The 12458-nt window shown below is 38.4% G+C and overlaps 1 protein-coding gene across 4 annotated transcripts in view; it reads right to left on the bottom strand.

The window, feature by feature from the left end:
* FAM13A (family with sequence similarity 13 member A) overlaps positions 1-12458 on the bottom strand; it is a 293412-nt gene that overhangs the window by 61681 nt on the left and 219273 nt on the right. For all 4 annotated transcript variants that reach the window (XM_080647483.1, XM_080647484.1, XM_080647486.1 and 1 more), the window contains 2 exons: positions 7526-7567; positions 3731-3910 (listed from right to left, as the gene is read on the bottom strand). In XM_080647483.1, the coding sequence (XP_080503609.1) occupies positions 3731-3910; positions 7526-7567 (222 nt within the window). The remainder of the gene's footprint in view (positions 1-3730; positions 3911-7525; positions 7568-12458) is intronic.

Raw genomic sequence — 12458 nt, 5'->3', positions numbered from 1 at the left:
ATATTTATTATGAAATTTTCAAACATATAGAAAAATAAACTATTGCATTGAACTTCCATATACCCATCAGAAAGATTCAACATTTCCATGCACCCAGCAGATGGTAACTTTGTAAACTGTACTCTTTCACATAATAAATATTTTGCTTAAGTTTTTATATTTATATTGTAGCAAATAATAATATAGCCTGATAATGTTTCTGTATGAATTTAGACAAATAAGAAATCATGTGCACTAAAATGAAGTATTTATCATCTTACTCAAAGTCTTGCTTATTTCAAAAATTTGCCATGATGATTTTAGTACAGACTTTATTGACTCTTTAATGTCATCTCAAAACATGGTCACCATTGGTTTAAAGATATTATTTTTTTGAGATTTTTTTTGTGTGTGTGTGAGATTTTTTGGGTGTGTTCTGTTTCAAAGATTAAAAATATTAAAAAAAAATTTTTTTGTTGATTTCAGAGAGGAAGGGAGAGGGAGAGAGAGATAGAAACATCAATGATGAGAGTGAATCATTGATCAGCTGCCTCGTGCATGTCCCCTACAGATAGAAACATCAATGATGAGAGAGAATCATTGATCAGCTGCCTCGTGCATGTCCCCTACTGGGGATTGAGCCTGCAACCTGGGCATGTGCCCTGACCAGGAATCAAACTGATGCTCAACCACTGAGCCACGCTAGCTGGGCAAGGGATTTAAAAATATATATATATGGTTGCAGCTCTAAATTCTTAGAGGCAAAATAATAGTCAATAAAATTTCTATTTTCAAAACATTTTTAACCATTCCATAGGGCTAATAGTTTTGAATATAGAGTAAAATCTAGTTTAATCTTCCCTTATTTTTCAAGCGAAGCGTGATGAAAATATTAGATAAATGAATCAATTACATATAAGCATATATTGAGAAAAACATACTATTCTATATACTAAAAGGGTAATATGCAAATCGACCGAACGGTGGAATGACCAGTCACTATGACGTGCACTGACCACAAGGGGGCAGACGCTCAACACAGGAGCTGCCTCCTGGTGGTCAGTGCGCTCCCCCTGTGGGAGTGCAGCTCAGCCAGAAGCCAGGCTGACAGCTGACAAGCGCAGAGGCGGTGGTAGGAGCCTCTCCTGCCTCCGCGGCAGTGCTAAGGATGTCCGACTGATGCCTTACTAGTAGGCTGTCAGGTGGACATCCCCTGAAGGCTCCCAGGGGCTGAGAGACCTCCCCCCCAGTGCACAAATGTCGTGCACTGGGCCTCTAGTAAGCTGTAATAATGATTCTCAACCTTCTCACAATTGATGCCATAGTGAATATATCTCCTGGGGACATATGCGAGGACCTTCATGGGGAAAAGGTCTAGGCATGAGAGAGAAGGGCCTTGCTTTCCAAAGACCTGAGAGCTCAGAGAAGCGGTTCAGGATAGGCTGGGAGTTGAAGGACTATCTAGACATGAGAATGACAAGTGTCAGCTTAGGAGAGGGCCTCGAGACTAGGAGGCCATGAAGAGAGCTTCTGAGTGCCCAGACCACATACTAACAAAACAAAACAAAAAAAAAAGAAAAAGAAAAAGAGTAAGGTGAGACTGTAAGTTACTCAGCTACTGGTATATATAGTTTGCACCCAGGATTCTATCACTCAATTCACAGCTGTGGTTTGACCACAAATGACTAGAATGAACAGTGAACGAAATACCAGAGAAGAAAAATTAAGGGAAAGGCTAAAGTTTCATGGGTGTTTAGATGATTAGTTAGGCTCTCTCTACCATTCTCCATCTCCATTAGCTCCCCTGATGTGGACAAAAAAATATAATCAAGATAACTCATACTAGAATTATCCCTGGTCTATATGTTTTCTGCAGGAGAGGTTACCATCCTATATAATAAAAGCCTAATATGCAAATCAACCAAATGGCAGAACAACCGGTGGAATGACCAGTCGCTATGATGTACACTGACCACCAGGGGGAAGACGCTCAATGCAGGAGCTGCCCCTAGCCTGTAGGCCCCAGGCCAGCCAAGGGGGCGGGAGGGCAGCGGAGGCCCCCGATCGTCCCACCGGTCACCCCATAGATCAGCCCTGATCGCCGGCCAAGCCTAGGAACCCTACCCATGCATGAATTGCATGCACTGGGCCTCTAGTGTGCTTCATATTTCTCTCTTTGTTTCTGACCTTACCCCCCTGCATTCCTCCTGCCCGCTGCCAGGCACCCACTATCACCACTACCACCATGGGTTTCTGTTCTCTCTGCCCACCTCACTACCACTTCCAACCTCCACTTGCTTTCCCTCTGTCCAAACAAGAGGGTGGGTGAAAAGTAGGATGCTGTGACACACTAAGGATATTTTGAAAATGCGAAGTGTTGCTGCTAACTCCCTGGAAAAAAACGCGGCAGAGGATAAGAACAGTGTTAAAGAGTAATTCCTACTTGCTGTATAACGCAATATAAGCAGTTCACAAACTGATCATACTCCTAACACTTCCTATAAAGCTTAGTCAGTAGCTAACTTTAAATGTAAGTATCTCCTGTATCATAATTTTTCTATTTTCTAAAGGGAATATTACAGTACCCCCGCTTTTCCACCAGCTCTAAGATAGATGCTTTTTAAAAAAGTGATGATCAGCTAAAACTTCTGTGGTATTATTTCATAATATATATGAATCAAGCCATCATGCTTTAAGCTTTAAACTTATATGGTCATGTATGTCAGTTAATACCCAATAAAAATGGAAAATAAGTGCTGCCTATGTCACCTGAAAAGTCAGTGGGTTACACCATTGACACTGGTTTATTCTCAAATTACATTTGTTAATATAGCCTTAAGTGATGTGCAGCATGGAATTTACTTATACTATTTATCTTCTGTGTCTTTCTTTAAGCAAAAAGACATTTTTTTCTTTTTTTAATGAAGATTTTGATGGAACTTATGAGTCCAGGTAAGAAAGAATGATGGGAACTAGGGTTTAGTTTAGTTTTGGACATTTAATAATGAGTTCAAAACAATTTTATAGAGCCTAAGTGCTCTATAGTAGATAAAAATATTAAACCTCTTGGGAAAATATATCAATATAGTCGGTTATATGCAAATTTATTTTACTTGACAATTTAAATCATGATTATTCAATGACTGTTCAAACCTATTTATCAAACCTATTAATGGAGAATAAAGTTCCTTGTAATACTATTCTTGAAATTCATGCTGTGAGAATGCCTTAAAATTAGTCATTATAATAATAAAAACCTCAAGTATTTCCACTTTTGATTAGACTTAAGCTCAACCTTATACTAAAACATAATCAACTGTTCAGAGTACGAGAAAGATATTCTAGTATTTAATTAGGTCAATATAGTAGAAAAATCTGTTGGTTCATAAAGTAATCTAACAGCCAACTGAATGTCTAACAAGAAAACACCACATCTGGACAAGCATATAGCAATTTACACTTCCAATTCTTCAGGATCCCTTAAATTAAGATATTCGCGAGGAAACCATGAAATGTATTTAGATAGAGGTAGCTTCCTACAACATATCAAACATGGAGACTAAACTGAAATGTTTATTCAACCACCTCTAAATTCCCAAATGTTAGCTAAGTTTAGAAGGGTCAAAGCAAAAACTTCTTAAAGTTTTTACGTAAATACTGAAATGGGAATGACTATGACACAGCGACCAATTCAGGTGTTTATTTTTAAAAGAACAGAAAACACAAACAAGATTCAGCAACCCCAACTCACATGTCTCTGCCGCGTCGAACTTCATCCTGCTCCTTGGACTGGCGGCGGCGCTGCCTGGCGGATGTGGTGCAAGGGGCTAGGGATGTTCCAGATTCTGAGTCCTCTGAGCTTTGGCCTCCAGAGCTAGTAACATCAAAAAGATGCTGCTCCACAGCTGACCGGATAGTTCTTTCTAAAAGTCTGGTTAAAAAAAAAAAAAAAAAAAAAATAAGAATACAGAGTGATTCAAGCAATCAAGTCTATCAATGGTTGCCTTTAAAAATATGTGCCCATCCCAGCTGGTGTGGCATGTGGTTCTGTGGCTGAGTCTGGATCTATGAACCAGGAGGTTACCGTTTGATTCCCAGTCAGGGCACATGCCCTGGTTTCAGGCTCGATCCCTGATGTGGGGAGTGCAGGAGGCAGCCAATCAATGATTCTCTCTCATCAGTGATGTTTCTATCTCTCTCTCCTGATCTCTTCCTCTCTGAAATCAATAAAAACAGATTTTAAAAAATATGTGCCCTTAAATATGAAAATGTTGGTATTCCAATGGAAGAGCTACTACAACTTCATGAGCAACAACATGTGTGAGGCATTCAGCCCATAAATATTTGCATTGTGAGTTAAAAACTAAACTGAACAAATTCCACCAGTTTGCTAACTGTGTCTCTCATTTTTGAGTCCAAGATTCCTGAAATGCTCACAGAAGTCTAGCAACAGAGGCATTCAGGAAATAAGGGTCATTTAATATAAGACAGAATGAGGAAAGATTTTTTTCCTCATAGAATAATAATGGAACTATTCTTATACAGGTGAGTTTCTTCCAGATTTCATGCCAGTTTTGCAGAGGAAGAGAATATGATTTACAAAGCAAAACTGGCACAAATAATTTTATGTTTATTATTTATTTGAAATTCCTTTAAGATAAAATTATATAGGGAGCAATGCTATTAAAAAAAGAATACCTCACCATGACAACAATTATTCATAACAGAACAGCAAAATCTTTCTGAATCTCTAATCAATTATGAGGTATATAATTGAAGCTGTATTCATACAAACACCTCAGTAGAATTTAAGATAGATTTCTTTTGTTCAACCTGAGAAAAATAGTGAAGCACAGGGGCTGAAAAAAGCGTCTGATAAGATAAGGCACCATTTTTAAAGCTACATAATCTTTGAATGTGTCTAAACTTTTCATCATCACACTAATTCTGAATAAGCTGACATTAAAAATTCTAAACTTATGCTCCTCAAAACATGTTTTTCTTTACCTGAAAAAAGAATCACGTCCAAACTCATCAAACTGTACACATTACACATGTATAGTTTTGGATATCAATAATATCTCAATAAAGCTGTTAAAATTTTTAAAAAGAACCATATATATATTTTAAATGTTCAGATTGAGACATTCATTCTAATGGATTTTGAAAACTTTACATTCATTCTAATAAAATGGATTTTAAGAATTTTAGATTTTCCAAGTATCACATCTAATAAAAGAGTAATATGCAAATTAACCGTTACTCTAGCACACAAGATGGCTGCCCCCATGTGGACACAAGATGGCTGCCACAAGATGGCCAGCAGGGAAGGGCAGATGGGAGGGATCAGGCCTGCAGGGGGGAGGGCAGTTGTGGGTGATCAGGCCTGCAGGGGAGGGCAGATAGGGGTGATCAGGCTGGCAGGGGAGGGCAGTTAGGGGCAATCAGGCTGGCAGGGGTGCAGTTAGGCATCAATCAGGCTGGCAGGGGAGTGGTTAGGGGGTGATCAGGCTGGCAGGCAGAAGCGGTTAGGGGCAATCAGGAAGGCAGGCAGGCGAGCAGTTGGGAGCCAGCAGTCCTGGATTGTGAGAGGGATCCCAGATTGGAGAGGGTGCAGGCTGGGCTGAGGGACACCCCTCCTACCCCCCATGCACGAATTTCATGCATCGGGCCTCTAGTAGTTTTATAATAGTCTCATAGAAATTTCTTTAAAACTATTTGAAGACAATGAGCAAGTATAGCCTAACTTGGGCATCAGAATTTTTATATTTAGAACTCCACTTCCCAATGATTCAAGATTACTTAATAGCAGTACATAGGAATGTGAGCATATTAATATATGGTATCCCAGAAAAATGAATACACACACTTTGAATAATTATAAAGGTTGTGTTTATCAAAATACATTTCATTTTCAAAATTGAGTGATCAGCTGTTAAAGTGTATACACAGTTTTTTGGGACACCCTGAGTATACATATAGACCAACCCCACACCTTTCCAAACTATACAAGACATACAAGAAATAAAAGGTTATTAGGAAACAAAAAGGCAAGAAAATGTCAATTTTAGGATAACTCTGGAATCTCTTTAGACTTCACAAAGGCAAGAGAGGTTAATCCTGCCCTTTGATTTGATTGCTCTCTTACTTAACAAAAAAGAGAAAAATCCAAATTCATCCTATTAAGTCTAAATTCATACCAGTTAATACTTCTAATTTTTCTCTCTCCCTCCTTATCACATCACATCTTCCTCTTTTCCTCCACCTGATCCCTGCTGATGGAAGATGCTCCAAAAAGGCCCACCCATGTCCCAGTAAGGAAGAGGTGGGTGCAATGGAAAATCTTTGGGCAAGGGATTATTTATAAATATTTAGTGATTAACACATGCCAGGCATCTTTCTAGGTGTTAGGAATACAGCCACGAATATGACAGAGTATATATATATTGCTCTGAGGTAAGACAGATAATAAGCAGATCATGAAATTTTAAATAGTGATGAGTCTTAAAATAGAGGACAGGGTTGGAGAGTGACTGTGGGTAATCAGGGATGACTTCTTTTTTTAAAAATATATTTTACTGATTTTTTTTACAGAGAGGAAAGGAGAGGGATAGAGAGTTAGAAACATCGATCAGCTGCTTCCTGCACACCCCCCACTGGGGATGTGCCCGTAACCAAGGTACATGCCCTTGACTGGAATCGAACCTGGGACCCCTCAGTCCGCAGGCCAATGCTCTATCCACTGAGCCCAACCAGTTAGGGCAGGGATGACTTCTTGAATAAGATGATATTTGAACAAAAGGTGAATGATAAGAAGTGCATGGCCAGGCTGAGGAACAGCCAGCGTGAGGGCTCTGAGGCAGCTATAGGCTTGGTCCATTCCAGAAACAGAAGGTCATGTGCTTGAAGCGTAATGAACAATGTGGCTGGACACGTAGGCATGGCAGATAACAGGAGTTTAGATTTCAGTTAAATGCAATTGGTAGCCTTAGGAGGAAAAAGACATGTCATGGGTAAAATTAACAGGGCATTGCTGCTGTCCTGTGGAAGAGGACGTGTTGTCACTAATTTGCTTTATTTTCTATGTTCCTAGGAGGCTGAGCCCAGGGCTCATTTGACTTTACACACCTAACACTATGCTTGGCATATTGTAGGCACACAATAAATGTAGGCTGACTAAAATTAATGAAGGAAGAAGTAAAGTAACCTTTACTGGCATCCTCTGTTGCAAGATACCTCCCAAAGCAAATTGATTGCTTTGCAAATATTGACTTGACATTATTTAGACTGAAATAAATATAAATCTCATACGTTGTAATGGTAGAGCTGTCTCTAGTCACACATCCACACAGAAGCTCTAATAGGAACACTTCTTACTTAGTGTTCCTCTGTGTAGTTTTCAAAATAATTTGCTTGCTTATTGTATTAATCTTCCAATACTATCCAACATTAGAATTTCCTTTTTTCCTGTTTAATAAGAGGTAAGTGGGGGGGGTGGGGGTGGGGGTGGGGTGGGTGGGGGGAGCACCCAATTCCAGTAACTTACTCTCCTGTTGTCGAAACACTGCTGACTTGAGATACACGGGCACTGTGGAAAGAAGCGAAGAGAAAGTCAGGTTAGATGGAGGACCAGAGAAGGGGATGTCAGGCTTAAAGTGTCAGCCAGGCCCTGAGTGACCCTGGCACGATGTTTTACCATCCCCTGATCAATGCCGATTTTTACTTGTTTCTAAATTAGAGATGGCCCTGGGTATTTATTCCTGAAGTGTTTTTTTTTTCTTCCTCTCTCCATTTTAAAGATGTCCATGACAAGACAATTTCACAAGTAACCTTTGAAAACTCTCTCACCCCACTGCCATGGTCTAAGTCCATGGTCTTTTTATTTCCCCATCCACCCCGCAATGTTAATGCAATTGTTGCTGACTGCCTTTCTGCTACCAACTCTACCCATTCTCCATCTCCCCAGCCCAAATCTTCCCTTCCTTGCCCACCTCTTCCAGACCTGAACACAGAAGCATCGTTCTAAAACTGCTCTGGACATGCATAGAGCAGCAGGCACCCTAGGGAATAGAGAACGAGGAACCGCCATTGTTTTCCATGAGCCTATTTCTAAACCATTTTTCTAAGCCACCTTCCCTTCCTGAATTCCTCAAGATAGACAATACATCAAGCTTTATAATGTTTCACCTGATTTACAGCTCTTTGGTTGAACATTTCTAAACTTCCTCTACTTTCCTATTTTCTCTAAAGCCTGAACTCCTTTAAAAGTCTTAAAAAGTAGTCAATGTAAAGTGGGATGGTGAAATTACCGGTAAAGAACACTATTTGATTAGCGCCCTTCCTAACTTCACCCTCTTGCCTGCACTCTCTGTTCACATAACCACAGTGAGGGGGGAGGCTGGCACCTATTTTAACCGTATCAATATCTACACATTCACATTCTGCCCTCTAGGGCTTAGTCAGCTTCTAAATCAATATTTGAAAGTATCAATGCTTAAAAAAGAGAGATTAGAATAAATATTTAGTGCATGTCAAACTACAGTTTTGCCTAATAGATCTCTTCTCTCCCATTTTCTTCCTTCTTTGTAGAAGACACCTGAAGAAAATAAAAGGTGTTAATGACCAATATTGGTGGTTGCCTTTCAAGCACTCCAAACACGCTAATTTTTATGGTATAATTTTCAACTTATGAACATGCTGCTTTGGAAACATCTTTTGAGGTTTTCTTCATGTAAAGAAATGTGTATTATTTCTTCATGTAAAAGATATGTGTATATCTCATCTCCTGCAACTCAGAATCTAAGTGCCTCAATAGACTTTATGATATTTCTCATTTTCTTTCATTAGACTCCCTACCACCACCACCACCACCATCAGCTGCCTCCTGCACACCTAGCACAGAACTCATTATCTCAGAGGTGATCAACAGACACCCACTCTAGCTGTAGAGAATTTCCTTTGGTTAAAGCTGCAGCTCTTTGTCATGGCCACAGACCATAATCAAATCCCAGAAAATCCACCTAAAACAATCTGTTGTGCACATGGGAAACTGATGAGAAGAATCTTAATTAATAAATGAATCAATGAACAAACATATAAATAAATACACCCTAACACTTAATGAATATTTACTGTTTCAGACACTGTGCTAAGTAGTTTTACAAAGATTTTCTCATTTTTTCTTTACAATAACCCTATGAGGTATGTTCTATTGTTTTCTTTTCCATATTTTCAGGTGAAGAGGTTAGAAAGGTTAAGTAATTTGCCCACAGTCATGAGCTAAGTAGTAAATTATTTGGGATTTGAACCAAGAAAATTATTAGCTCAGAGTCTGAGCTCTTAATCGCTACACTAGACTTTTAATCACTCACTTACTAGGAGAGAAACTCACCAGAGTCATCTTTGTATATGGAGCCCTGCATTTAGGTATTTTACTTTGCTTTTCATCACAGTCATTCCTCCTCTGCCTCACAATGCCTGTTATTCAATGTGGCTCCCAGGTTATATAACCAGCAACAAATCCTTTGCTGGTCTATCCTTCACTAGAACAGACATTCCTGCTTTTAATGCTTTGTGGCTTACACTCTGTAAATTCAACACTGTATAATTAACTCCTGTACTCCATTTCTCAATGCAGTTATACAACCTTGGTTTGGGGAGCAGGAATTAATGTAAATACTGACTGGGGGAGCCAGGAGAGGAAAAAGAATGTAGATCTGCTAGATGCTAAAAACATCCCCAACACATACAGGTATAATTAGCCAATTACCCCCCATGCCATCTCAGAATGAAGAGGTAGATCTCCTCTCCTTCCTTCTACACACTTTTGACCTGAACTTAGTTTTGCTTATTAAAGCACACACTAATATTTTTATGTTTCTTTCAGGGGCACGGGCACAGGAAAGAAAGGCAATCGAGAAAGGGAAAATAGGATGGTAACAAGCAGGACATGTTTCTGAGGTTACTAACTCTCTAAGTAAGTGCTTCTCAAACTCTAATGTGTATCAGAATCACCTGGGATCTCGTTCATACAGATTTGGGTTCAGTAGGTCCAAGTGTGGGGAAGGGAAAGCCACGATTCTGCATTTCTAACTAATTCCCCCGTGATTCTGATGCTCTGATTTATGGAACACACTGATTAGTAAGGGTCTAAATGCCTGCAACTAAAAATTCTTCAAAATTTCAATTCCTTAGATAGCACAATAGCTATTTTTAAACATTCTAATCTAAGTAATGAAGGTATGGTTTGGAAAACTTATGCTAAGCTGAGTGAATAAAAGGCAACACATAAAATTCCCCTCACAGCTTTATGAAAACTACCTGAACCATCTAAATAAGTCTCAAAAAGCTTTTCTCAGCCCAGCCAGTATTGCTCAGTGGTTGAGTGTCAACCTTTGAACCAGGAGGTCCTGGTTTGATTCCAATCAAGGGCACACACCTGGGTTGCAGCCTAGTCCCCAATAGGGGGCGTGCAGAAGACAGCTGATCAATGATTCTCTCTCATCATTGATGTTTCTATCTCTCTCTCCCCCTCTCCCTTCCTCTCTGAAATCAATAAAAATATAGATAAAAAACTATTTAAAGCCTCTATCAGAATGCAAAATGAATGGATAAATCAATAATAAAATCATTCATTTTTACTAGCATAACATTATTAAGTCAAATTTATGAAAACTTATATTTGATTATTTCTTTAATAGTCTTTTGGAGTTTTTGCATACTTAATGTGTCCATAGTTTCATATTTTTCTAATAGAATTTCTCTAAAGGAAGTACTCTGAGAACATTTTCCATTGGGAATCGGAAAAGAGAAGTTCTGGTCTTAGTTCTGCAGTAAACAGCTGAAATCATAGGCTACTGGTTAGCTTGGCTGCACTGGATTGGTTTCTTCATACAGAAAATGTAAGACCTGGCTACTGGTCTCTGAGCTTTTCTTTCAGCTTGAAAAGTTTATTGCCCTATCATTTAAATCATTACAAAAGGGATACCAAAATGGCTTTGGTTAGGGATACCAAAATTGTAAATAGTACTTACAATTACTTCTCCCTCGGTAGTTCCTGTGGGATGTGCTTAACAATTCACCATAAGATTTCTAAGAATATTTAATGTCAGAAATAGGATCTATTTCCATAGCTACAACTGGCTTCTGGAGGTAATTCTAAAACATTGACAAAAAGGTGATAAGCAAATTAGCTACACGAAAGGTAGAGGTTTCCTTCATCTACGCGCATGTAGTTTGTTTTTTATCCTCTGCAATCAGCTAAGAATAATTTTTTTCAGAGCCCTTGACTCATTTACTAAAAAAAGTTCTCACTTATGCAATATGGAACATTTAAATATGGAAGAGTTCATTTCTTAATGTTGATAAATCAAGTATTCAAAACTGAGAGAAATAAGCTTATGTGCAGACTCCAGCATTATGGTCAATTTCATTACCCAAGCCTGTGTAAGTGATGCAACTGAATTTTCTATTGCTATGATCATTTAAAATAGATTCTAAGCCTACTCTGAAATATATTCTATGAAATATATTTAGGCTTTATCTCTATTAGCAAAACCCAAACTGCATTTCTGTAAGCTGATTGTGCTCAGTAATACTAGTATGTAAAATTTGCATGTGATAAAATGCACAGATGCCTGCTGACAAGTGATTCTTTAAAATTAGATCTCTTGACTTGAAATAAAGACATTTACGTATAAAAAGAAAGAAGTTCAAACCTACTGAAACCAGACATAAAACAGCATGTGTTCTTTTTTTTCTATATTTACTCTTTTCTATGTGTATAAAACCCTACCTGTAATAAAAAACTGTTTTAATAGGAACTATTAGGTCTAACAGAATTATCCTTTTTCTCTAGAAAATAGTATTTACAATTACTCAATTTTATCTATTTCTTTATTTTCATTTTTTAAAATTCTCACACAAGGACATGTTTTTTGTTGATTAGAGAGAGAGAGAGGATGGGAGAGAGAGAGAAAGAAAAAACATTGATCGGTTGCCTCCCACATGAATCTTGACCAGGGATGGAACCTGAAACCTGGGTATGTGTCCTGACTGGGAATCAAACCCATGACCCTTCAGTGCACAGGACCACGCTCCAACCAACTGAGACACACTGGCCAGGGCTTATGCAATTTTTTTAATGAGCAAGAATTAAAATACAATTATTTGATTAAGCTTCAGGACAAAGACCGTGTAACTAATCATCAAAATGGCTACAACTCTTAATTTGCCTATTTAACAGAATACAGTATTTTTAGTATCATTTTTAAAAATATATTTTTATTATTGACTTTAGAGAGGAAGGGAGAGGGAAAGAGAGATAGAAACATCAATGATGAAAGAGAATCACTGATCTTTTGCCCAATGTTTTCTTTTAAGAGTTTTCACTCTTACATTTAGGTCTTTGATGCATTTGAGTTAATTTTTTGCATATGGTGTTGGCTAAGGGTCCAACTTCATGCCTTTGCATGTGGATA

Source organism: Plecotus auritus (genome assembly GCF_963455305.1).
Source record: "Plecotus auritus genome assembly, chromosome: 1".
In the NCBI taxonomy this organism is placed as follows: domain Eukaryota; kingdom Metazoa; phylum Chordata; class Mammalia; order Chiroptera; family Vespertilionidae; genus Plecotus; species Plecotus auritus.
This window is presented reverse-complemented; position numbering and strand designations above follow the sequence as displayed.